The sequence below is a fragment of the Tachypleus tridentatus genome, chromosome 1, assembly GCF_004210375.1.
Source record: "Tachypleus tridentatus isolate NWPU-2018 chromosome 1, ASM421037v1, whole genome shotgun sequence".
Lineage (NCBI taxonomy): Eukaryota > Metazoa > Arthropoda > Merostomata > Xiphosura > Limulidae > Tachypleus > Tachypleus tridentatus.
This window is the reverse complement of record NC_134825.1, coordinates 180,392,869-180,420,779: the sequence shown is the minus strand read 5'-3', so window position 1 is coordinate 180,420,779 and position 27,911 is coordinate 180,392,869. Positions and strand designations below refer to the sequence as shown.

Sequence of the window (27,911 nt, the reverse complement as noted above, 5' to 3'; positions counted from 1 at the left end):
AAAAAGTCTTCATCTGTATATAACAAGTTTTTACCTTTAAATATGTCTACTGAATCTACCCACATTCATTCTAAAACTACATACATGTACTGAACTGCTTCTATGTTCATACTTTCCAAGTAGTAAGTGATTTATATTAGTTTTATCCTAAAACTACATAAGCTGGACTTCATGCTTTCCATGACAACTGTTTTGGACTAGTGTTAAATTTTTGTACAAACTTAATAATAAATTAAGTTTCAGTAAAGTAACTGAGTTAATTATAGAAATTTTTGTTTCTTACAGCATAAAGATAAGCAGAAAGTAGCCTTCTTACAGTATTATCATCATGGAAAACACAAGAACGAATATTTGATTAAATCCTAATTCTGTGTAGTTTTCAAAAGGTTCTTGAATGTAGTTCCTTCACGAAAATGGAGGAAATCATGATAAGTTATAGAAAACAATTTTCAATACAGAATATCTTGTTGTCTTATTGAAAGATTCCTATTTTACTGAGACAACTTTTAGTACAGAAACAAAACAAGACAACCATAGGATGTTAACATTATTTACTTTTAACCTTAAAAAGATGGTTTCATGTTTGTTTTAGAAAATGTTTGAAATGTTAGAAGAGAGAACATTTCAGATGTTTAGAGCTCTCCACCAGTTGTTTCAAAATAGGTTCACATCATACATTACTAGATTAGTAAGAATAGAAAAACTTTTGAAATAAAAAAACTGACTTCATTAGAGATTAACCACCTTTGAATTAACAAAATACAAAACGTGGCTGTTAAAAAGTTTGAACTGAATTTAATGCAACAAAATTTATTAATTGGAACCAATTTCAACACTGCTGTGTTTCACTTAAATGCCATGTATACATGTTTTCCTTTCAATACAAGCTTATGGATACACTGTGCAGTCTCAAATATGTCTGCTATATTTAATTTCAACTTAATAAGACTCAGTGTTATTTTTGGTGTGCAGAAAACAAGTGTAAACAAAACATGAAAAACATCTAATTAAGTCAAACAGATACACCAGGAATGTGAAAGTCTGGAAAAATAATAACTTACACTTGACTGACTTACACTGAAAATGAGTCTTAAAAGAAACCTAACATATATATATATATATAATTAAAATATGTTAATTAGCTTATAAAAACAAACAGTGAGATTGAGCTATGACCATTTCTAGTAATCCTGTACTCATAAAGTCCATGAAAAACTGGAGATTAGCTTATAAAAACAAACAGTGAGATTAAGCTATGACCATTTCTAGTAATCCTGTACTCAAAGTCCATGAAAAACTGGAGATTAGCTTATAAAACAAATGCTAAGACAATTTATGGCAAACCTTTACTCATTAAAAATGGGATTCTTTTGTTTGAAAACAAAATATTAACATAAATTTTGTAGCACAAGCTCAACCATACTCAAGAAAACAAAAACAATTACAAGAATTGTACAATATTCAAAACATCTACAGAATTCACATAAAATATGGGTAAGTGAAGCTTGATATTAGAAATAAACTACAGGTTAGTGAAGCTGGACATTAGAAATAATAATGTAAAGATTGGTTAATGTTAAGAAAAATTGTTAAAAAAAGTGGTACTGTTCTCTGTCGTACATTAAATAATGCTGAGTGGTACTGTTCTCTGTTAATGAAGCTGGATATTAGAAATAATAATGTAAAGATTGGTTAACGTTAAGAAAAATTGTTAAAAAAAGTGGTACTGTTCTCTGTCGTACATTAAATAATGCTGAGTGGTACTGTTCTCTGTCGTACATTAAATAATGCCGAGTGGTACTGTTCTCTGTCGTACATTAAATAATGCCGAGTGGTACTGTTCTCTGTTAATGAAGCTGGATATTAGAAATAATAATGTAAAGATTGGTTAACGTTAAGAAAAATTGTTAAAAAAAGTGGTACTGTTCTCTGTCGTACATTAAATAAAGGTAAGTGGTACTGTTCCTATGTACATTAAATAAAGGTAAGTGGTACTGTTCCCTGTCGTACATTAAATAATGCTGAGTGGTACTGTTCTCTGTCGTACATTAAATAAAGGTAAGTGGTACTGTTCCCTGTCGTACATTAAATAAAGGTAAGTGGTACTGTTCCCTGTCGTACATTAAATAAAGGTAAGTGGTACTGTTCCCTGTTGTACATTTAATAACAGTAAGTGGTACTGTTCTCCTTCATATATTTAATGTTTGTTAAACAAACATAAGTGCAAGAATGAATCTGGGTTATTTTAGTAAAGAAAACAACAAAAAATGAAAGCCAGGTTCTGTCTGGGTGCATGAAACAACAGAAGTATAAACTTGTGAGTTAGAGTTCTCTTCTATTTCCATCACAAGACCTCTAGCATAATAAAAACTCTTGTTGAAAGACTGATATATATATGCATGTGTATGTAATAAACCATGGAAATTCTGTTGATAATTGAGGATCTAACTACAAGCATGGGAGACTGTCAAGTGACATATATATTCCTCACATGGACATTTAGTTAACTCAAAAATGGAAACAATGAAATTTTATATTGTCTCTTATAAGAGAAACATTATGTTAAAAAAATAATTTATAACACAGGAAGGAATTGTGGGAAGTAATTAAAACAAGATTGGAATCTTCGTGAATCTTTGCAAAAAAATATTTAATTTGAAATGGACATGAAATTAAGTTAATCCAACACCTCACTCTATCATAGACAAATTAGGCCTAACTCCTCTGTCTTTAGATGCAGAGTGAAACAGACTGGGAAGGTAAGTTAGCACAAACAAAGATGATTAACTGGTGGAAAGAATCAGCCTGGTAGTCAAGAACACCTTGGACATTATCAGATGTATACATAACAATACAAACTTACTGTTGACAAACATCACTTATTTAAACAACTAACTTTAAAGATATAATTGTTTACTTCCTTACATTGAAAGCTCCAACAATTTACATAATATGAATTGTTCCAAACTTACTTTAACTTAAGAATATTACATAATTGTTATGGCTTTAACGCATTTTACTAGTTGGTGAGGCATGATTGTAGTAGTTTTACTTATTACAAAATGATAGTATAAGACCTGGTATATTTTTAAATAATCACATTGTTGTTCTAGTCCCTTAACGATTTTTAATAATTACAAGAATATATAATAATAGTATTTTTATTATACCTGTTCTGTCAACAACTGATAAAACAAATACTGGAATACTGTTACTGTGCACTCTTCTAATTCTTAAAAATTATTAAAGTACTAGAAAAAAAGAATATAATACTTAAAAACATACTAGGTCTAATACCAACATCTTATAACAAGATTTGATTATTCATTATAATAAATAAATCCATAATTTTTAAACAGAAGTTTAACAACTAGCATTATTTGTTAGATGGTTTACACAATGAAAATAACTGAAGAACAAACACAACTCTTTCACCAAGTAACTTAAAAGTTTGAAGACATTGAGATACAGTTATAAAATTTTGTATTTCACACTAGTTAACTACTTTACCTGCAGTCTCACCTTTCATTCAATTTACTAAGAGAATTAACACAGCAACAAATCCCTTTGACATCTACCACACTTGTCATTGTTATTCTGCTAATTTAAACTATGGTAAACAGTGTTTAGATGTCAGAGATTCATTTCAACAATTGTTTACTTAATATCTGTATAAGCACAGAGTGATAAGTGCTTACGTTTCTTACTGGAAGAATTAAATGTTTAACTATATTTACCTTGAAGGATTCTACAATATTATATAAAGCAACATTGCATAGATACAAAACATAGAAAAATCCATAAATAATTAAATCTCCCTAATATTACAAATATAAAGTAAAATATTAATATAAAGTTACCAAACATGCTGGGTCTACATGTTTGATAATTTATTACTAATGTTTCCTGTTCTGGTCCTAATTTTGAATGAAGTAACCAACATACACAACTGTAGACAATGGAATCAAAACATAAATTACTGAAGCGTCTATACTCTAGATTCATACTTTCGAGATGTTCCAACTCTGTAGATGCAGTGACTTGAGAATACTTTGATGGCTGAATTCCGACCTTACAAGCAACTACTGTAGCATGGTCAAGCTTTCCAGGAACCATGGCTAACTTATCTCCAACCTTCCTGGCGTCTTCGTTGTTCCAGTTGATTCAGAGCATCGGCACTATCCTTGTAAAGTTCAGGGTCCTCCAGAATCCTCCTTTTAGCCACCGTCAACTTGGTGGCAAAATCGAGCATCTGTTCACAAAGCTGGCGTGCAGTTTCACAAGGTCGATCACCTTTGTTCACTCCATTAGTTAGGAGGTCCTCCATACGAAGCAGCGTCAGCTCATGCCGCTGGTGAGCTTCAACCACTGGCAAAGCAAACTCTGCTGCTGAGATGGGTTTCGTTTCCATTACTGTTTGTTCTGTGGAGCAGGCGCTGCCTTTGGACGTCTTCTGAAGTACCGTCCACAGAAGGGATTCTTTCTGTTGTTTTAGGAAGAGCAAATTTCCCCACAACAGGGTCAAAGTTGTCCGATATTCCATCACTTGTTAAAAACACTATATCACCCGGCTCGACCGTGGTCATAGCAACAGTCAAGTTACTGAGTTCGGGGTTTTGTCCATCCACGGGACCAAGAGCTCCCAGAGCATCCCTCATGTCACGCATGGAATAAATGTCATGAGATCCTAAATATCCAATATTCAAATGTGGTTTAATATCTTACTCATAATACATATTTCACACACAGGGACTACTTACACTGTGTATACAGCTACTGACAACATCACTCACAGGGACTACTTGCATTCTGTACACAGCTACTGACAGCATCACTCACAGGGACTACTTGCATTCTGTACACAGCTACTGACAGCATCACTCACAGGGACTATTTGCATTCTGTACACAGCTACTGACAGCATCACTCACAGGGACTATTTGCATTCTGTACACAGCTACTGACAACATCACTCACAGGGACTACTTGCATTCTGTACACAGCTACTGACAACATCACTCACAGGGACTACTTGCATTCTGTACACAGCTACTGACAACATCACTCACAGGGACTACTTGCATTCTGTACACAGCTACTGACACTTCACACACAGGAACTACTTGCATTCTGTACACAGCTACTGACAACATCACTCACAGGGACTACTTGCATTCTGTACACAGCTACTGACAACATCACTCACAGGGACTACTTGCATTCTGTACACAGCTACTGACACTTTACACACAGGGACTACTTGCATTCTGTACACAGCTACTGACAACATCACTCACAGGGACTACTTGCATTCTGTACACAACTACTGACAACATCACTCACAGGGACTACTTGCATTCTGTACACAGCTACTGACACTTCACACACAGGGACTACTTGCATTCTGTACACAGCTACTGACACTTCACACACAGGGACTACTTGCATTCTGTACACAGCTACTGACAACATCACTCACAGGGACTACTTGCATTCTGTACACAGCTACTGACAACATCACTCACAGGGACTACTTGCATTCTGTACACAGCTACTGACAACATCACTCACAGGGACTACTTGCATTCTGTACACAGCTACTGACAACATCACTCACAGGGACTACTTGCATTCTGTGCAGCTACTGACAACATCACTCACAGGGACTACTTGCATTCTGTACACAGCTACTGACAACATCACTCACAGGGACTACTTGCATTCTGTACACAGCTACTGACAACATCACTCACAGGGACTACTTGCATTCTGTACACAGCTACTGACAACATCACTCACAGGGACTACTTGCATTCTGTACACAGCTACTGACAACATCACTCACAGGGACTACTTGCATTCTGTACACAGCTACTGACACTTCACACACAGGGACTACTTGCATTCTGTATACAGCTACTGACAACATCACTCACAGGGACTACTTGCATTCTGTACACAGCTACTGACAACATCACTCACAGGGACTACTTGCATTCTGTACACAGCTACTGACAACATCACTCACAGGGACTACTTGCATTCTGTACACAGCTACTGACAACATCACACACAGGGACTACTTGCATTCTGTATACAGCTACTGACACTTCACACATAGGGACTACTTGCATTCTGTATACAGCTACTGACACTTCACACACAGGGACTACTTGCATTCTGTATACAGCTACTGACACTTCACACACAGGGACTACTTACATTCTGTATACAGCTACTGACAACAGATTCATATTGTTATAAACCTTTTAAATTTACATACAATTGTTGTAAAAATAATTTAAATATTTCTTTTTACTATTAAAAACACAATACTGCTAACACACACACACACACACAGTACCACCATGTTTTATTTCTATTATAATACACCTACAATATGTACTCACATTTGTTTTCAGCTTGTTTAATACTTACATAGTGTACTTTGCTTCAGGTGTCTGTGATGTGCACACCATGTGCATGAAAACCTGATTTCTTTAATATGTACCACTGAACCACAAGACAAATTTAATAACCTTAAACTGTTTACAATAACGTACTTTTTAAGTACAAATTCAACATATTTAATAAACAATATCTCATCCTTTTAACCATTTCACTGCAGCTGGGACATATATCCCCCACTGTCATTCAAAATTGCTGCACGAGAATAAAATGTTGATATGTGATTTCCCTCGTTATGTTTCACTCAGTCTAAGGTAACCAACATGTTTGAGTACAATGTACAAGTGCATGCTGATCGTGCCCTCATCACTATAGCAACAAATAGCAACCCTAACTACTATATAAATAGGCTTGACTCAGATTTAACTTAGAAGGTAGTAAAGTGAGTCAAGAAATGTTAAAATGTATGATGATGAAGTGAAAAGACAAGAAGATGCTATCTCTCCATCTAGTGATGACAATTAAAATGATTAACCTGCATCTAGCAGAGAAAGGTGTAAGCAAGACAAGAAGATGCTATTTCTCCATCTAGTGATGACAATTAAAATGATTAACCTGCATCTAGCAGAGAAAGGTGTAAGCAAGACAAGAAGATGCTATTTCTCCATCTAGTGATGACAATTAAAATGATTAACCTGCATCTAGCAGAGAAAGGTGTAAGCAAGACAAGAAGATGCTATTTCTCCATCTAGTGATGACAATTAAAATGATTAACCTGCATCTAGCAGAGAAAGGTGTAAGCAAGACAAGAAGATGCTATTTCTCCATCTAGTGATGACAATTAAAATGATTAACCTGGATCTAGCAGAGAAAGGTGTAAGCAAGACAAGAAGATGCTATCTCTCCATCTAGTGATGACAATTAAAATGATTAACCTGGATCTAGCAGAGAAAGGTGTAAGCAAGACAAGAAGATGCTATTTCTCCATCTAGTGATGACAATTAAAATGATTAACCTGGATCTAGCAGAGAAAGGTGTAAGCAAGACAAGAAGATGCTATCTCTCCATCTAGTGATGACAATTAAAATGATTAACCTGGATCTAGCAGAGAAAGGTGTAAGCAAGACAAGAAGATGCTATCTCTCCATCTAGTGATGACAATTAAAATGATTAACCTGGATCTAGCAGAGAAAGGTGTAAGCAAGACAAGAAGATGCTATCTCTCCATCTAGTGATGACAATTAAAATGATTAACCTGGATCTAGCAGAGAAAGGTGTAAGCAAGACAAGAAGATGCTATTTCTCCATCTAGTGATGACAATTAAAATGATTAACCTGGATCTAGCAGAGAAAGGTGTAAGCAAGACAAGAAGATGCTATCTCTCCATCTAGTGATGACAGTCAGGAAGATATAACCTGGACCCAGCAGAGGAAGGTGTAAACAGCAGTAACAACGGGAAACGTTCTTCCTAATTACTGTGTAAGAGAGCAGGCTGACTGGGAAATATATACAGCCCAGCAAGTGAACAGGTTAAGTCTTTCGAAACAAAACTTTTAATACCTTTCTTAGTTTATTTCTCTCCTATAGTACAGAAAATATTATACACACCGGCCTCACTTCTTTGAAAGTTAACCGAAACATGTTGACAATGTTACTTGAAATATACTCACTTAATTTAGTCATTCTAGTTTGACCCCGATGAAGAAAGATCTACCTTTAAATAGCATTCAGTCAGAAGACTTCATATTTTTGTATTTTATATTAAAATGCAAATAAATGTTAAATTTTGATTTATTCAACATGTAATAATAAATCTCACAAAAGGAAAATGATAATATATGGTTAAACATTGTTCATTCAACATGTAATAATAAATCTCACAAAAGGAAAATGATAATATATGGTTAAACATTGTTCATTCAACATGTAATAATAAATCTCACAAAAGGAAAATAATAATATATGGTTAAACATTGTTCAGAGAGGAACGAAATGAGAAAAGATATATCTTCAATCACCCAGTAAGCTCTGTTTATTCTTTCTGGAAGCAGTAACATAGTGCAACCATGTGACCAACTTACAGTCATATGATTCACAGCTTCCACACTGTGTATTCACTTGTTGTATTCGATACACATTACATAGTGTTTACTAAAGAGCAACAGTTCCTAATGTTAGTTTTGACAGATGAACAATAAGCAACTTAAACAAAGATGAACTACTGGTTTTCTTAAAGGTTTCTACAACAAATCGTCTCACCTTGAGTGATTTCCCGTACTCCACATTTCCTGCTGTATACATATGCCAGACTGTCTCCTACATTACCGCATACAAACAAGGAACTTGTTGGAATCTTTCATCTGACAAACGACAGCAGCACAAAGTGTTGTTAGCATCCCATCTTCCTGGAGAATCAGGTTGTGTGCCGCATGAAATGACCGCAGCAGAGAAATGAAAACGTCCTGTTTTGGAGACACATCTTTTTTTATGCTACTAATAAAAATTAATTCTTCGCTGAATGCAACATTCAGTAAAATGAAATTTAGCTTTCTGAACATCCTTGTGCACAATTTAACAAATTGTCAATCAAGTCCGCAGTGTGAGTATATTCCATATCCAGGGAAAACACAATATTAAAATAACGCCACAACACGAGACTTTCCACACAAAACTATTAGGTTTTTTTTTATTGACCACAAACCTAACTAGTATCAAACACTATTAATAATTCTTATTTATTTTCAATGCTACCATTTAAGACAAATACACTCAGATAAACCAATCTGATTTTTGATTAGAGAAATGAAAACATTAACAATGACAGGTTAAGTTCCTTACCAAGGTTGTTGTCACCACTCTTTCTTCCTGATAAAGTGCATTGTTAAGATAACTCATACACCCATGAACTGCACACCTTGCTGCCAGACAAGACTTCTCTCCCCAGTTCACACCATCAGCTAACACCAGAATACCACTGTTTTCTCTCAAGCACACTCCAAAAGCATCAGCTATTGGTTCACCTATGACATAGAAAAATAAAAATATTAAGTGTTTCTATCAAACTTAATACACAATGGAAGATCTTCCACAGTTCTATACATTTCAATATAACAGACAGTAAGATACACTGTCATTATTTACACTTCATTTTACTTCACTACCACATGTGAACAAGATTCTATACTTCCATTCTCCTAAAGAGATTCTTTATATGTGTTTGTTTATGAGTCACAACTGAGAAACTGAAAGCTAGATAGAATTTTAATAATTTGTGTTAAACCAGCATAGTTGTCAGTTTATTTGTGGTTAAATATGTAGTATGCAGGACTAAACACAATGATTTCCTGACTTTCAGATAGAGAACACAACACAGGACAAATAGTTAATACCTTGCATCACCACTTAAAAGATTTTAGTGCATGGGCCAGACCTTTACAGTAAATAATAATGTAAACTTCACTAGTATAGGATGTAGTCAGAGTTAATGCACCCTTGTCAGATGGAGGGTGTAGCAATCACCTTAAATGTACACCAGAAAAAGTGTTGTCAGTTCTGTATCTGAAATACTTTGCAGGCAACATACACGTTAACTTGGACAGCAACACATACCTTTTCACAAGACAAACACCTAAAATCCTATGTAAGAAGATGGCAGAGGGACTGGTATAGATTAAAAACTGGACTATGCCACTCAGTGTAGGGGCCAACTGGTGATAGAACCAAGCCAAACCATGGCAGATACTTAGTTTTGAGGAAAGGTATTTTACTTTCCCAACTGGAATGTTCAGGTACAGAAGTATACCCTTCACCCCACTCACAAATATACTGGTGATTCAAGGTATTAAATGTTTCAACAGTGAGTGGAAAGGTCAGTGGATGAATGTTACAAGAACTGGAAAATGCCAGATGGACGTTGAAGCTGGGCAAGGTCCAGAGCTGCTGCCTAGTGGTGAAATCACTGAATTAAAGACTACATCTTCTACCAATAAAAGTGATAGTGCAACAAAAACATCCTACAATGGTGCTAAATTATCATGGAATACAAAAGGCTTATTAACTGGCCTGCATATCTCATGGGGCTGGCAAACCATTGTAGATAAAGTAAGCCATTAAAATAATAAAAACCCTGAGATAATAAGCAAGAAGAATGAAGATTTCCTAGAAACCGAGTAGTGGATTAAACATGAGATCAACTTGGTGACCAAGTTATGAAGTAAGATACAGCGAGAATAACTCAAGATATAGAAACACATCAAACTGCTCACCAAGAAGCACCTACAAGTCAGAAGCAGTTTTGTTCAGGTCTCCTAGATTCTGACCAAACAACTGCCCATAGGGCGTTGATTCTGTTAATTGAATATCTGAGAGGAGAATACGTTCATAGCACACTCATAAACTTCCTCTCGAATATTAACAAAAAGAAAAACAATTTGATAATATAGTTCATTACAACTTAATTATACACTAGAAAAACTTATCAGAAGTGACTCTGTAAGCCAAATTATTCAAAATGTTATTTGTGTAAACACAACATTACACAACAAAGAATGATTTTCATTCTGCCATTTTATTTCTGGATAAGAACAGACAACAAACTCAAGCAGCACTGCTTGATTGTTTATTACTTGTAATAAACATCCAAGGGCCACTACCCGATTGTTTATTACTTGCAATAAACAACAAAGTAACACTTTAACATAAAACTAAAGAGAACTGTATCCTTACATCTCACCACCATATTAAGAAACATAATATATATATTGATATTAATAAACAACAAAGTACCACTTTAACATAAAACTAAAGAGAACTGTATCCTTACATCTCACCACCATATTAAGAAACATAATATATATATTGATAAAATAACAACAAAGTACCACTTTAACATAAAACTAAAGAGAACTGTATCCTTACATCTCACCACCATATTAAGAAACATAATATATATATTGATATTAATAAACAACAAAGTAACACTTTAACATAAAACTAAAGAGAACTGTATCCTTACATCTCACCACCATATTAAGAAACATAATATGTATATTGATATTAATAAACAACAAAGTAACACTTTAACATAAAACTAAAGAGAACTGTATCCTTACATCTCACCACCATATTAAGAAACATAATATATATATTGATATTAATAAACAACAAAGTACCACTTTAACATAAAACTAAAGAGAACTGTATCCTTACATCTCACCACCATATTAAGAAACATAATATATATATTGATATTAATAAACAACAAAGTAACACTTTAACATAAAACTAAAGAGAACTGTATCCTTACATCTCACCACCATATTAAGAAACATAATATATATATTGATATTAATAAACAACAAAGTACCACTTTAACATAAAACTAAAGAGAACTGTATCTTTACATCTCACCACCATATTAAGAAACATAATATATATATTGATATTAATAAACAACAAAGTACCACTTTAACATAAAACTAAAGAGAACTGTATCCTTACATCTCACCACCATATTAAGAAACATAATATATATATTGATATTAATAAACAACAAAGTAACACTTTAACATAAAACTAAAGAGAACTGTATCCTTACATCTCACCACCATATTAAGAAACATAATATATATATTGATATTAATAAACAACAAAGTACCACTTTAACATAAAACTAAAGAGAACTGTATCCTTACATCTCACCACCATATTAAGAAACATAATATATATATTGATATTAATAAACAACAAAGTACCACTTTAACATAAAACTAAAGAGAACTGTATCCTTACATCTCACCACCATATTAAGAAACATAATATATATATTGATATTAATAAACAACAAAGTAACACTTTAACATAAAACTAAAGAGAACTGTATCCTTACATCTCACCACCATATTAAGAAACATAATATATATATTGATATTAATAAACAACAAAGTAACACTTTAACATAAAACTAAAGAGAACTGTATCCTTACATCTCACCACCATATTAAGAAACATAATATGTATATTGATATTAATAAACAACAAAGTAACACTTTAACATAAAACTAAAGAGAACTGTATCCTTACATCTCACCACCATATTAAGAAACATAATATATATATTGATATTAATAAACAACAAAGTAACACTTTAACATAAAACTAAAGAGAACTGTATCCTTACATCTCACCACCATATTAAGAAACATAATATATATATTGATATTAATAAACAACAAAGTAACACTTTAACATAAAACTAAAGAGAACTGTATCCTTACATCTCACCACCATATTAAGAAACATAATATATATATTGTTATTAATAAACAACAAAGTAACACTTTAACATAAAACTAAAGAGAACTGTATCCTTACATCTCACCACCATATTAAGAAACATAATATATATATTGTAGAATGAGCTCAACATGTTGATGTCAGGTAGACTGAGTTATGAGTAAACAAAGAACCAACTTCTGTGCAAGACCGAGAACAAAGGTACAGTAAAACGTTATTGTGTAAAACCTACAACAAAGGTGCAGTAAAACGTTATTGTGTAAAACCTACAACAAAGGTCCAGTAAAACGTTTTTGTGTAAAACCTACAACAAAGGTCCAGTAAAACATTTTTGTGTAAAACCTACAACAAAGGTGCAGTAAAACGTTTTTGTGTAAAACCTACAACAAAGGTGCAGTAAAACGTTTTTGTGTAAAACCTACAACAAAGGTACAGTAAAACGTTAGTGTAAAACCTACAACAAAGGTACAGTAAAATGTTTGTGTGTAAAACCTAGAACAAAGGTACAGTAAAATGTTATTGTGTAAAACCTACAACAAAGGTTCAGTAAAATGTTTTTGTGTAAAACCTACAACAAAGGTTCAGTAAAATGTTATTGTGTAAAACCTAGAACAAAGGTTCAGTAAAACATTATTGTGTAAAACCTACAACAAAGGTTCAGTAAAATGTTATTGTGTAAAACCTACAACAAAGGTTCAGCAAAATGTTATTGTGTAAAACCTACAACAAAGGTTCAGCAAAATGTTATTGTGTAAAACCTACAACAAAGGTTCAGTAAAATGTTTTTGTGTAAAACCTACAACAAAGGTTCAGTAAAATGTTTTTTCCACCAAAATAAAACATCCTTACTAAATACATAAAACTAAATACATATTCTAGTTTTACTACAATGATGCTCTGCTATTAGTAGACAGTTTAGAGTAATCTGCATTGTCTCTTTCTGGCCTTTTGGAACTGAAAGAACATACAATTTTGCAACAATGGCCATAACTGTCAGATAAGGTTTTCACTACCTGCATTTTCCCTTGTCACTGGATGACACTCATATAGTGTCGTAGCAACACCATATGCATCATCAGATGGTCTGTTCCAGTTCTTTAGACCTGCTATTATCTTTTCGTCTTCTCCTTCGTCATGGTTCTGAGTTGAATCTTCTATGTTATTACCCTCCAAGTGTTTTCTATCTCCTATATGTTTGGTGAGAAAATAGTAAGTTTCCTTAATTAAAATCAGCAATCCAAAATTAATATATGTAAGTGAAGAAATTGAAGTACCTTTATATAAATAGATAAAATTAAGTAATCCTTTATTTTAGAGAGAAGATAATAAAATTTGTTTTACAATTGCTTATTACCATATAAAACTGATTTGAAATGACAAAGCTTTCTCTGAATAAAACATATTTGATCACCAAGTGAAGTTAAATAAAAACTAACAAACTTTACAAGTTCCAAAGGTTTGGAAGAGTTTATTTATTTCACACCATAAAAATTGTTCACCTAATTAATGATATAAATACGACCTAGGTTACACATCCCAGGAGGCCTGACGAGACTTGGGTCAAAATCCTTGCCAGCAAGAGATATAGTTAATAGTAAGTAGTTTATATAATCTTATATATTCTTTGTTTCAGCCATACATTTTAGAATGTCTTATAAATGAAATAAGAGACAAAATTAGGTAGTAATGAAGTCCTTAAAATATCAGTGGATTGTTACAATGAACGAATACTCAGTATTACCATCTAGTAAATAATACAGTTGGATAATTAACTCGAAGAAGTAATCACGTAATGCAAATAGTAAGTAAATTGTTTTCAATCACTCCAACTATCCTGTATATTGTCAATATTATTAACTATTATTACTTGTAATTAATTCATTTGTTTTTTTCAGCTCAACCAAATAATGTTATTGAAATGATCTATGTAATTATAATGTTCGTTAAACACAAAGCTTCAAAAACAACGTTATTTTTTGTTTTTGTTTATTAAAACACAATTTTTCACATTATGAGTTCATTTTTAACTGTTTCATAAAGGATTAATTAATTCTACAAATTGTTCAGTCAATATTAAATATTCCAGTTAAAGTTTGTCACCTTCTTTAAGCAGACCATTTGTTGCTATGTGCAACTTATCTGTGGATGAAGCCAACTCTTTAACGCCATCAAAAGTTTCTCTGTCAATGAAATCCACATCAGGTTCTGACAAATTGAAGGATCTCTGGGCTCTGTTCACCTTTGTTAGACCACCAAATGGACCAGTGAATGCAGCCACATCTACATCTGAAAGTCTACTGATTTCTTCTACTGGTAGATCATAACATGACTTACCAAAGAAAATCTCTGGTTGCGGCCTTGAAAACTCCCTGAATAGAGTATTAACAGAAAAATAATTTTCAATTTACTTTAGCTTAAGTGGTATTAGAAACTAATTAAGATAATAAAGTTTAATCACTGAAACTAAATTCACAAATGTTTACCAAAACTTGTAAAAAATGTTAAAGCTGTACTACAATATGATACTAAGCTACTGGTTGTTTCTAATAAAGATATACTGTATTATTACCTGTACATATGTATGTATGTACTTCATTCACACAAAACTTGTAAATGTTAAAGATGTACTACAATATGGTACTAAACTACTGGTTGTTTCTGATAAAGATATACTGTATTACCACCTGTACAGATGTATGTATGTACTTCACTCACACAAAACTTGTAAATGTTAAAGATGTACTACAATATGATACTAAACTACTGGTCGTTTCTGATAAAGATATACTGTATTATTACCTGTACATATGTATGTATGTATGTACTTCACTCACACAAAACTTGTAAATGTTAAAGATGTCCTACAATATGATACTAAACTACTGGTTGTTTCTGATAAAGATATACTGTATTATTACCTGTACATATGTATGTATGTACTTCACTCACACAAAACATGTACATGTTAAGGCTGTATTACTAAATGATACTAAACTACTGGTTGTTTCTAATAAAAATATACTGTATTACTACCTGTACATATGTATGTATGTATGTACTTCACTCACACAAAACTTGTAAATGTTAAAGATGTACTACAATATGATACAAAACTACTGGTTGTTTCTGATAAAGATATACTGTAATATTACCTGTACATATGTATGTATGTACTTCACTCACACAAAACTTGTAAATGTTAAAGCTGTACTACAATATGATACTAAACTACTGGTTGTTTCTGATAAAGATGTACTGTATTATTACCTGTATGTATGTATGTATGTATTTATGTATGTACTTCACTCACACAAAACTTGTAAATGTTAAAGATGTACTACAATATGATACTAAACTACTGGTCATTTCTGATAAAGATATACTGTATTATTACCTGTACATATGTATGTATGTATGTACTTCACTCACACAAAACTTGTAAATGTTAAAGATGTCCTACAATATGATACTAAACTACTGGTTGTTTCTGATAAAGATATACTGTATTATTACCTGTACATATGTATGTATGTACTTCACTCACACAAAACGTGTACATGTTAAGGCTGTATTACTAAATGATACTAAACTACTGGTTGTTTCTAATAAAAATATACTGTATTACTACCTGTACATATGTATGTATGTATGTACTTCACTCACACAAAACTTGTAAATGTTAAAGATGTCCTACAATATGATACTAAACTACTGGTTGTTTCTGATAAAGATATACTGTATTATTACCTGTACATATGTATGTATGTATGTACTTCACTCACACAAAACTTGTAAATGTTAAAGCTGTACTACAATATGATACAAAACTACTGGTTGTTTCTGATAAAGATATACTGTATTATTACCTGTACATATGTATGTATGTACTTCACTCACACAAAACTTGTAAATGTTAAAGATGTACTACAATATGATACTAAACTACTGGTTGTTTCTGATAAAGATGTACTGTATTATTACCTGTACATATGTATGTATGTACTTCACTCACACAAAACTTGTAAATGTTAAAGATGTACTACAATATGATACAAAACTACTGGTTGTTTCTGATAAAAATATACTGTATTACTACCTGTACATATGTATGTATGTACTTCACTCACACAAAACTTGTAAATGTTAAAGATGTACTACAATATGATACAAAACTACTGGTTGTTTGTGATAAAGATATACTGTATTACTACCTGTACATATGTACTTCACTCACACAAAACTTGTAAATGTTAAAGATGTACTACAATATGATACAAAACTACTGGTTGTTTCTGATAAAGATATACTGTATTATTACCTGTACATATGTATGTATGTACTTCACTCACACAAAACTTGTAAATGTTAAAGCTGTACTACAATATGATACTACACTACTGGTTGTTTCTGATAAAGATATACTGTATTATTACCTGCACATCAAATGCAAAAAAACTTTGTAATCTTATTTCATATAACTGAGTTTATTTAGCCATTTTCAAAGCCTGTCTGCCAAATAATTTCTGTAACAGGACTGTAAATATTCATGTTTTATTTTTAATCTGTTAGTTGTCAATAAGTCTATGATGTATATGCTAATTCTAGAGAACAATCTAAACCTATAACACCACAAGACTTCGTGATGTAAGAACACATACACATCTTGTATAGATACAAAAACTACAAGGAAGGTTACGTCCTTAAACACTTTATAACTGCTGTTACAATACAACATGAGTGTGTTAAATGTTTCATAACTTTAAGAATTAGTAGATAACAGAATAACAGGTATATCACTGTGACACAGAATAAACAACTGTATACTGTTTCAATTAGTAAACCAGATACATAGGTGTCCCAGGTTTTATATAAAAATTTAAAACATCTATTCTATGCATGTATGAAAATAATTTCCATGTCACTATCACTGCTAAATCCCTACAACTGACAGTGGACATCAGTCACCATATAATGTTTAGTGGTCATTGCAGAAAGCTCAGATGGATAACATGTTTTTTCTTTTGACTATAGTTAGCTGGATTGAGAAAGGTTAATTTAACTTCAAGCTATAGATATTAGTCAAGCTGGGTATGGGATCCATTCCCCATGGGATAAAAACTGTTTCATACAATAACATTTAGTTATTCAAGCTATAGATATTAGCCAAGCTGGGTATGGGATCCATTCCCCATGGGATAAAAACTGTTTCATAAAATAACATTTAGTTATTCAAGCTATAGATATTAGTCAAGCTGGGTATGGGATCCATTCCCCATGGGATAAAAACTGTTTCATAAAATAACATTTAGTTATTCAAGCTATAGATATTAGTCAAGCTGGGTATGGGATCCATTCCCCATGGGATAAAAACTGTTTCATAAAATAACATTTAGTTATTCAAGCTATAGATATTAGCCAAGCTGGGTATGGGATCCATTCTCCATGGGATAAAACTGTTTCATACAATAACATTTAGTTATTCAAGCTATGGATATTAGCCAACTGGGTATGGGATCCATTCCCCATGGAATAAAAACTGTTTCATACAATAACATTTAGTTATTCAAGCTATGGATATTAGCCAAGCTGGGTATGGGATCCATTCTCCATGGGATAAAAACTGTTTCATACAATAACATTTAGTTATTCAAGCTATAGATATTAGCCAAGCCGGGTATGGGATCCATTCCCCATGGGATAAAAACTGTTTCATAAAATAACATTTAGTTATTCAAGCTATGGATATTAGCCAAGCTGAGTATGGGATCCATTCCCCATGGGATAAAAACTGTTTCACACAATAACATTTAGTTATTCAAGCTATGGATATTAGCCAAGCTGGGTATGGGATCCATTCTCCATGGGATAAAAACTGTTTCACACAATAACATTTAGTTATTCAAGCTATGGATATTAGCCAAGCTGGGTATGGGATCCATTCCCCATGGGATAAAAACTGTTTCACACAATAACATTTAGTTATGAACTTCTCTCAAGTATTTCAAACTGACATATTTCATGGGTAACAATCCTTCAAACAACATTCATGTAAAAATAGGCTAGAAGCCACTAGACATAAACCTGAAATTCTATTTCCACAGTTACTGTAGCTCATCAAAAACCATAAAAGCACAATAAGTTAAATCTTTAAGTTTTTCAATTAAAGGTAAACTCAGTGTTCGAAACCCATTAACTACAATAAGTTAGGACAAGTACTTATCTGTAAATAAAGATGAAGACCTTTTTGATATTCAACTTTCTACTATCACCTTCACAGTATATATTTTACTGCCTGAAGTAAAATCTTGGATAAAAAAAGTAATCCCATATGTTTAACATACATCATCTTTCAGATGCATACTTGGACAGTGTTGTTGTTTCAGTAAATAACAGTAACTGGAACTTGTAAAGGGTACATGCATATAGTGCTCAGTGTTAAAAAGTTCATGAATGCTAAGCCAATGACAGAATTCCTAAACTTAATTTTTTAATTTCATCAAATGAAAACTTCTATTTTAGTTTAAGCTTTAGTTTTATTAGCTTGAAGAATCAACTTTCTTACCCACATATTCACGTCTTCACTGTATAAAAGGTTATACTATAATGGCACTCTTGCTCACATGATACTCGAAAAACTTTATTATGCAATGTGCAACCCCCAATATCATGAAATTTTTATCCTGTGTACACATGTAGATTTGGAATAGGGGTTACAATTTTCCTGTTTTGCCTACATTTCCCATCAGAGAGAACTTCACCAAATTTGGTAAAGATTCAACAACAGGAGGTGAGGTAGTGGTAAAATACACCATAAAAATTCATACATGTCTTCCCATGGAACCATCAAACCTCCATGCCAAATTTGGTGAAGATCCATCTAGAGGAGGTAAAGCAGTGTTACAAAATTAAAAACACAACATTAAACATTTGTAATGTATTTCACTATGAAACTACCAAATCTTCATGCTAAACAATGGGCTAAGATTTCAGGTATACAAAAGTTAGAAGTGCATTTAATTTACATACAAATATTAGAATACGTGATCAACATAAAATATCCTTCCTAGAACCAGTTTCTAAAAAAAAACCACTAAAATATATTCTATAAGACAAATAACTGATTTTTAATATACTTAAAATAACTTGTTCCTTGATTTAAGTGTATTTGTGGTTGTGTTTTTAATGAAACCTGAACTGATGTTTTTCTATTCATTACTTTAGATTACTTGTGTTAAAAGAAGACATTTGATAAAACAGTGTTTTTAGTCCTCAAGTGAACCAGACAGTATCACTGATGATCCTGAATATGTAATTATTTCTACTTCTTGTAATACAGAATTGTACCACTTCAGTTGTTTTGTTGGTAGTTAAGTTCAAAGATACACAATGAACTAGCTATGCTGTACCCATTCAAAATACAGGTGTTGACATTATAATTATTCAGTCTAACCACAGGTTTGCTTGCATATATTTTTTTTACATTGACGTTTGTTATAAGTGAGCCAGAAAATAAATATGCAAGCAGTAGCACTCTTTATATTTTTAGTATGGCACTAGTTTAGAAAAACTCAAGATTTCTTGACTTATATCAGTCTTATTTATTGTATTACTGTTGTGTTTAGGATACATAATTATAATAAAGTTCTAGTTAACTTGGTAACAGTATTCATATAAATATAATACTGTTTGTTCTCTGTCCCTGTATCAACTTTGGAGAGTGTGGATAGATCTTCACCAAAATTGGTATGGATGTTCATTAGGTTCATGGAGAGATACATACAAATTTTCAGGTTTTAATTTTGTGTTTTAACGTTTTAAACAACGACTTAGCTCCCCTGTTGAATCTTCACCAAGTTTGACATTAAGGTTTGTTGGGTCTTTGCAGAGATGCATGCAAAGCTGCAGCTTCACATTTGTGTTTTGCGGTTTTTATGGGAACTTTTCATTTTTGACTATAATATATAAAGAAATCTTTTCATGTCCTAAGATAACCTGCTATTAGTCATGAACTTACATAACTTCCGTCTAGGAAAGGACGAGTACTCCAGTCTGTTTGTTTATGTCACTATACGGTGTTATTTATACATATGTTATATGGAATCCTGATATCAAATTTTAAGTTATTATTCAAATATTTATAATTAATCATGTTGTTACTCTGGCATTTGGAAAATCATACTTACCCATTCAAATACTTTTGAATAAAACAACCCGAAGTAGGCAAGGTACAACTTGCGTTTTCATCTGTTCTATTTTCACTTTCACTTCCTGCAGAAGATACTTGTTTTAAGAATTCTGCCACTTTTTCCCGCAAAGTTGGCATTGATTAAGTTAGGTGTTACTAATTAAAAACACAAATCAGAATTTCTGTTTTGCGACAAATTGATCTTACTTACTGCATTTATACTAGTTTCTACACAAGTAGGTAACGTTTCGTAACTGACAATGCAGAACATCCAAATTAAAAATAATAACAGCTATATTAACGCCACGTAGCGGTTTAGTTTTCGAAACAAAATTATTGAATTTTTGGCCGTTAGGGCAAGTAAAACTTTTAAAATGAGTTTTTCAGTAAAAAAATAAAAGCAAACTATCTTCTGCCCAAGTACTATTTTTAAATCATGCATCGATCTATTGACAGAAGAACGCAAGGTTTATCTTTGTTTTATGAAGAAGTAATTAATATCAGGAAAACAATTAGCCCTAAGTTTACACTTGTACACCGTTGTAACATGTAATCCTAAGTTCACACTTGTACGCTGTTGTAACATGTAGCCCTAAATTTACATTTGTGGATTGTTGTAATATTATCAAGTAACTAAACCTTATTCAAACAGTTCACTAAATGACAAGTATTCCACCAATAGAAAACAAAACACATAAATTCAATGCTCATTTATTCTTTTATTAAAAATATACTTTCGTCTCTAGATATCCTCTAATTTACTAGATTGTTAACGTCACATTCAAAGTATTGAAGATATTTTAGCTCTATTTTGGTGTCACATACTATCTATCTAATATCTAAATTAAAACGTTAGAAGTATAGCTTACATTTGTAAATTTTAAGTACATTGAGCAATTCTAATAAAGATAAAACATTGCCTTAAACTGTCCATTCACTAAGTCTCTTTTGTAATTTTTCTTCCTAGGCCCATGGTAGGCACATCCATGGTAGGCAGATGGCACTTCCTCTCGTCCCTTTCATCATTCGTTGTTTTGTTATTGTCAATTATTAATGTGTATTAGACTTATATAAACTCTTGAATAATCGTATTAGTGAAATAAATGATGAAGTACCCATCGTCTTCCTCATTGGCTCAACACTAATTTTAAGGATGTATTATGCTAAAAAATGGGGTTTTATATCAAGGATTGGCAGAATTCAAATAGTTTGTTGTGCAACTTTGTGCTTAACAAAAGGAAACCAGTGTTGGACTTTCATTAATACTACAAAGGTATACGAATATGATGTTTTTATAGCTGCAAACACAAAACATTCGTCTGATGTCTGGTGCACAGAGTATGACAGATCTAATATTTTACCTCGGAATTGATTTCAGTTGAAGGAAAGTATGGACGACTTCAGGTTATTAATGTTGAATGATAGTTGATGAACGTGAAGCCATATGAGTCAGTGCGTTTCAGACACTCACACTGTTACAAGCAGAGCAACACATTATAAACTTTGGTTAAGGATATTCAAGACTGACTAAGAAGGACTGAAAGTACCATTTGTGGACATATCCCACCAGTCAGAGCTGTTTCTTTGGCAGGTGAAATAAAGAGCACTAACAAGTGAAGAGCTCTGCGTTAAGCACAGCTGATGAATGAACTACAAGGAGCAGCTTGTTACTCTACTGTTTTGGATCAGGAACCGACTACTCATCAGAGGGTTGGAGTTCCCGAGTATGCATGCTGCATTGTATTGACAATATTGGACGTTTTGCAGTTTGTTTGTTTTTTGAATTTCGCACAAAGCTACTCGAGGGCTATCTGTGCTAGCTGTCCTTAATTTAGCAGTGTAAGACTAGAGGGAAGGCAGCTAGTCATCACCACCCACAGCCAACTCTTGGGCTACTCTTTTACCAACAAATAGTGGGATTGACCGTCACATTATAAGGCCCCATGGCTGAAAGGGCGAGCATATTTGGTGCGACGGGAATGCGAACCCGCGACCCTCAGATTACGAGTCGCACGCCTTAACACGCTTGGCCATGCCGGGCCCAAATAAACGTTTTGCAGTTATATATAACCTGAGAACCTTTATTGGAAAGGCTCTGATCGCAACCACTGTCCCTTTCAGTAAGGCAAACCATATTTTACTCATTATTCAAAGGTGAGCCAAAGAAGACCTATATAATTTCTTAAATCGTTTCAAATATGTAACTATCTGTAATAGTTGATCTCAGGAGTAGGCAGTCCAGTGCCTGTTCTTAGGCTTGTATCTATCAAACACTTAAATGAGACACAACTAAAAGATTGGAGTACAGTCAGGGTCAACTTTCAAAGATGGTTTTACTTACTTTAAAACTGAGAGTGATCAATCGACTGGAGCTCTAGGCTCAAAATGTTTGAGTCTGGCAGCTTATGCAAATTATTTGAACTTTAAAGTCTATCTTTTGGTGACTTCTGTAGGTTGCAAAGACAACTTCATAGATAGATTCACCAATGAGCTTTCAGGTAAAATAAAAAGGCAAATGACAATAAATTGGTCGTGAATGGAGAGACAGATCTGTGGCTGTGTCTTGGAGATATTGCTCACAAAAAAAGTAGTAAATTTCAGAATTACTTGAACTCAAATACTACAACTTTAGTAACATGTGACAACATCAGTGCCAGGTGCAAACCATACTCAATATTTTACTGAAGATAAATTAAAAAAAATCACTTATGACAATTTGTAATCTACTTTATTAATGTAGATATATTTGTCATGAGGATTTAGAGTAATAAATCAATTAAAAGATGTTTATTTATTTAAAATATTCTAAAAATCGTCTCGATTATTCCAAAAGGTTTGCTGGAAATTTAAAATAGAAGTGAGTTTAATAATCTAACACACGACTTCAACATATTATTGATACCAAATCAAAATTAAAATGTTTAAAGACATTTTTGAGCAAGCCAGACTAAAGATTACTTGCTTATATTTTGCTTGTTAAGTTCAGTTTTTCCTTACTTTAAGAAAATATTTCGTTTGTTATAGTCACAGCTACACAACAAACTATCGGTGTTCTGTTAATCATAAGTAATCAAAAACGAAATTATTAGCTTTGTAAGTATTGATTTGGAAGAAGTAAATTGATAACATGAATTATCAATAATGTAAAATGTAAATACAGGATGATATTTCATTGAGATGTACTTATTTTAACTCAATAATGTCTTGATAATAGTTATGACTTCAAATATTTAAATCTTGATAGTTATTTCTTCTTCTAGTAGATGTCGCTCTCTTTCCCATCTTATAACATTATACCGTAAATATTGCTGCTTGAGGCTGGGTAATAGCAGAAGGGTAGTTGGTTTTATTCGGACGGTTGTGGTAAACAAAGTATCAAATTTTACCGCAATGGGAACACCAGCATCAGAAATTATTACTATTGATGGCGGTGTAATGGAAGGAGTAGGTTCATGATCGAAGAGTATCTTCAGCAGTTTTTAGTTCTAAAAGTTTATAAGTTATTAAGTGCATATTTGCAGTTATATCATAATATTGTCTTCTATTTCAGTGACATAGCGACAAGTCTGAGGACTTGTATTTGTTATAACGCTAGAAACTGGGTTTAATACCGTTTGTGAGAATAACCCATTGTATATAGCTTTGTAATTAACTAAAAACGAATTTGGATTCTACGATTTTAAGTACTGGTAGTAGTAGTCCAGTAGTTGTGAATTCTAGTTCTATAACTAAGTACAAATAGTTGCAAGTTGTAGTGTTTGCTATTAATAGTTGATACTGTAACTTGTAGTACATATATTGTCTCATAATTTTAATGGTACAAGAATTACACTCGTAATTTCCTAAAGGTGGTATGATAGAAGTTTCATTATGAAAGTGAGTAACTTATGTGAAGTTTCAATAGATTATTACATTATAAGTGGGTTTTACTAGAGTACTGGGAATAAATGTCATTACATGTGGGTGTGGTATGTCATTAGTAATATAGTTACAAAGAATAGTGAACATTTTTATTTAGATATTAAATCATCCAATGTTAAGTTTTATTTGATTAATTATATTGTATGGTATAGAAACATTAAAAGAACTTGCTATTTCATAAGTTATGACCAAGAGTATGTATCATTTCTTATAGAAATGCTTATATAAGTAATTTAATTGTATATATTTCTTAAGGGACTTGTTTAGATGAAAGTCCTAGGATAACATTAACCAGCTTTTTACATTATGCTTAAGATAATTTTAAATCTTTATGTAATGAATAATATAGAGAGACTAAAATAAACTGCTTGTCTTGCTTTTTATTATTTAACATTTTTGCAGGTTCACTCTAGATGTTTCCACGTCACAGAATGTCAGGATGAAATAATTAATCCTACTAATTTAACAAGTTGGTTTTGATTTTAAAATGATATTAATAGGACAGTAATGGAAAACATTTTTCTAAAGTGTGTTAAAAGTAAACAAGTTGTTAAAGCAAGATGAGGGTTTTAAAAGTAAGGATAACAAACAGTATTATAAAAGATCTGACAGTTACTGATGTTATCTCTGTTTTCAAGGAGGTCATGAATTTACAGAAAATTATAGACTAGGTAATCTTATTTCTATGGTGAATAAACTTGTAGAGTTTAATAAAGGAAGCTTTACAAAATTATTTTGTGAAACATGATAGAAAACAAGTATGGATGAACCACAGTTTTTCCATTTCTTTTATTAAGGGTAAGTTATCTGGATGAAAGAGAGGGTAAGGTTTGCAATATATAGATTTTCAACAGTATTTGATAAAGTGTCACACAAAACAATTGCTATAAAAAATTATATCATATAAGTTGGAGAAAGCCTAATTCATCTGTAGGGTGGTTATGTAGGTTGAAAAAAAGTTAAGGATGGAATTCTGGTGAAGTGGACCTTTGTTTCTGATGGTGCCACAAGGGTCAGTGTTGGACTGATGACCGTATATTGATGATTAAACACTCATGTTGTATTGAGGATGTTGAGTTAACACAGGATGACCTGGATCTGTTGTACAGGGTCCCTCGTGTTGTATCGAGTATATGTTGAGTTAACACAGGATGACCTGGATCTCTTGGTCAGTTGTACAGGGTGCCTTGTGTTGTATTGAGGATGTTGAGTTAACACAGGATGACCTGGATCTGTTGTACAGGGTCCCTCGTGTTGTATTGAGTATATGTTGAGTTAACACAGGATGACCTGGATCTCTTGGTCAGTTGTACAGGGTGCCTTGTGTTGTATTGAGGATGTTGAGTTAACACAGGATTACCTGGATCTATTGTTCAGTTGTACAGGGTGTCTCGTGTTGTATCGAGGATGTTGAGTTAACACAGGATGACCTGGATCTGTTGTACAGCCCTCGTGTTGTATCGAGTATATGTTGAGTTAACACAGGATTACCTGGATCTATTGTTCAGTTGTACAGGGTGTCTCGTGTTGTATCGAGGATGTTAATGCAGAAAGACCTGGATCAGTTGGTCAGTTGTACAGATATTTGGCAAATGACCTTTACTGGAAGGCATTGCATTTAGGTTATCCTAGTTTTGAGCACATATTTCATTAATTAGATATTAATGTTGATGGGAACTCAGTCAATGACAAATAATGTAAATGAAGAAATGAATGTAGGACAGTGAAAGGTAAGTCGTTGATGCCATGAGGACAGTGTTCTGTTGCTAGAGTATTACTTGGGAATCTTGGTTCCTCCGTCATTTCTTATAGTTGAAAATTGTTGTTTAATTTATACAACTTTAAGTTGATATAAGTGGAAGATAGTGTGCTGCAGGAATATAGGAGAAATGTCCAGCTTTGCTCTGTAAATAAAGATCTGTTTAACTAATGTTTCAGAAATTTACGTGGGTCAGGAGAAAGTTTACACACATAACAAATAGATTGAACTTCTGAGGTTGAAAGCTAGTTTTATTGAAAATGTTTTCATAGCAGTATAAATGTTTCTCAATTTATGTATTTTTATTTCTTAGGGTGGACAAATTTTGAGAATGGCAATGGCATTTAGTGCATTACTTCGGAAGCCAATACGTGTTACCAACATAAGAGCAGGCCGCAGTAACCCTGGCCTGAGGTAATTATTTCTACTCTTAATATTCAACGTTATGTCTGGGAATTAGAGAAATTCTGTGCTGAAAGTGGATTATTTCTTTTGTCTTCATTTAACTTGTATTAAATCTAAAACCTGACGATGACCGAAGAAGTTCGAAATGTTGTTCGCTCCTCTTAGTGCCTTCTCTACCCATATCAGCTGTTTTTAAATATATAATTTTCTCTTCAAGTGGGTTTTGTTGTCATCACAGAATATATTCATACAGTTTACCTTCATAACATATTTGTTACAATACTGTTTTTTATTTCTGTAGAGCCAACTAAAGTATTTAATATATTCATACAGTTTACCTTCATAACATATTTGTTACAATGCTGTTTTTTTTATTTCTGTAGAGCCAACTAAAGTATTTAATATATTCATACAGTTTACCTTCATAACATATTTGTTACAATACTGTTTTTTATTTCTGTAGAGCCAACTAAAGTATTTAATATATTCATACAGTTTACCTTCATAACATATTTGTTACAATACTGTTTTTTATTTCTGTAGAGCCAACTAAAGTATTTAATGTATTCATACAGTTTACCTTCATAACATATTTGTTACAATACTGTTTTTTATTTCTGTAGAGCCAACTAAAGTATTTAATATATTCATACAGTTTACCTTCATAACATATTTGTTACAATACTGTTTTTTATTTCTGTAGAGCCAACTAAAGTATTTAATGCATTACTTAACCCTTAAACATTGAGCTACAGAACTTGGAATGGGTGTTTGTGAAGAACATTGATTATAACATGGTCTGTCTAGTAGTTATGTAGAATACAGATAAAAGTGATTAAGATATTTCTGACTGTTATGATCAATGGTGGTAGTTATGTGTGCATTTATGGAACAATCCAAGAATGGAACACTTTCTGTCAAAGTGGTTTGTTAATGTT

At 32.6% G+C, this 27,911-nt stretch overlaps 1 protein-coding gene and 1 pseudogene across 2 annotated transcripts in view; one reads left to right on the top strand and one right to left on the bottom strand.

Annotated features, from left to right (window-relative positions):
• Nucleotides 1-2,730: 2,730 nt before the first annotated feature.
• LOC143233791 (PP2C-like domain-containing protein CG9801) lies at nt 2,731-21,183 on the bottom strand (annotated as a pseudogene). Its single transcript, XR_013018309.1, has 7 exons — nt 20,887-21,183; nt 14,804-15,072; nt 13,717-13,890; nt 9,248-9,429; nt 8,669-8,871; nt 4,008-4,687; nt 2,731-2,822 (listed from the first exon to the last, which is right to left on the bottom strand). The product of XR_013018309.1 is annotated as a PP2C-like domain-containing protein CG9801 (transcript).
• Nucleotides 21,184-24,176: 2,993 nt separating this feature from the next.
• The window catches only part of LOC143233788 (RNA 3'-terminal phosphate cyclase-like), a 28,796-nt gene continuing 25,061 nt past the window's right edge, over nt 24,177-27,911 (top strand). The window contains exons 1-2 of the mRNA XM_076470460.1: nt 24,177-24,332; nt 26,882-26,982. Of these exons, the coding sequence (XP_076326575.1) occupies nt 24,279-24,332; nt 26,882-26,982 (155 nt within the window). The 5' untranslated portion in view covers nt 24,177-24,278. The remainder of the gene's footprint in view (nt 24,333-26,881; nt 26,983-27,911) is intronic.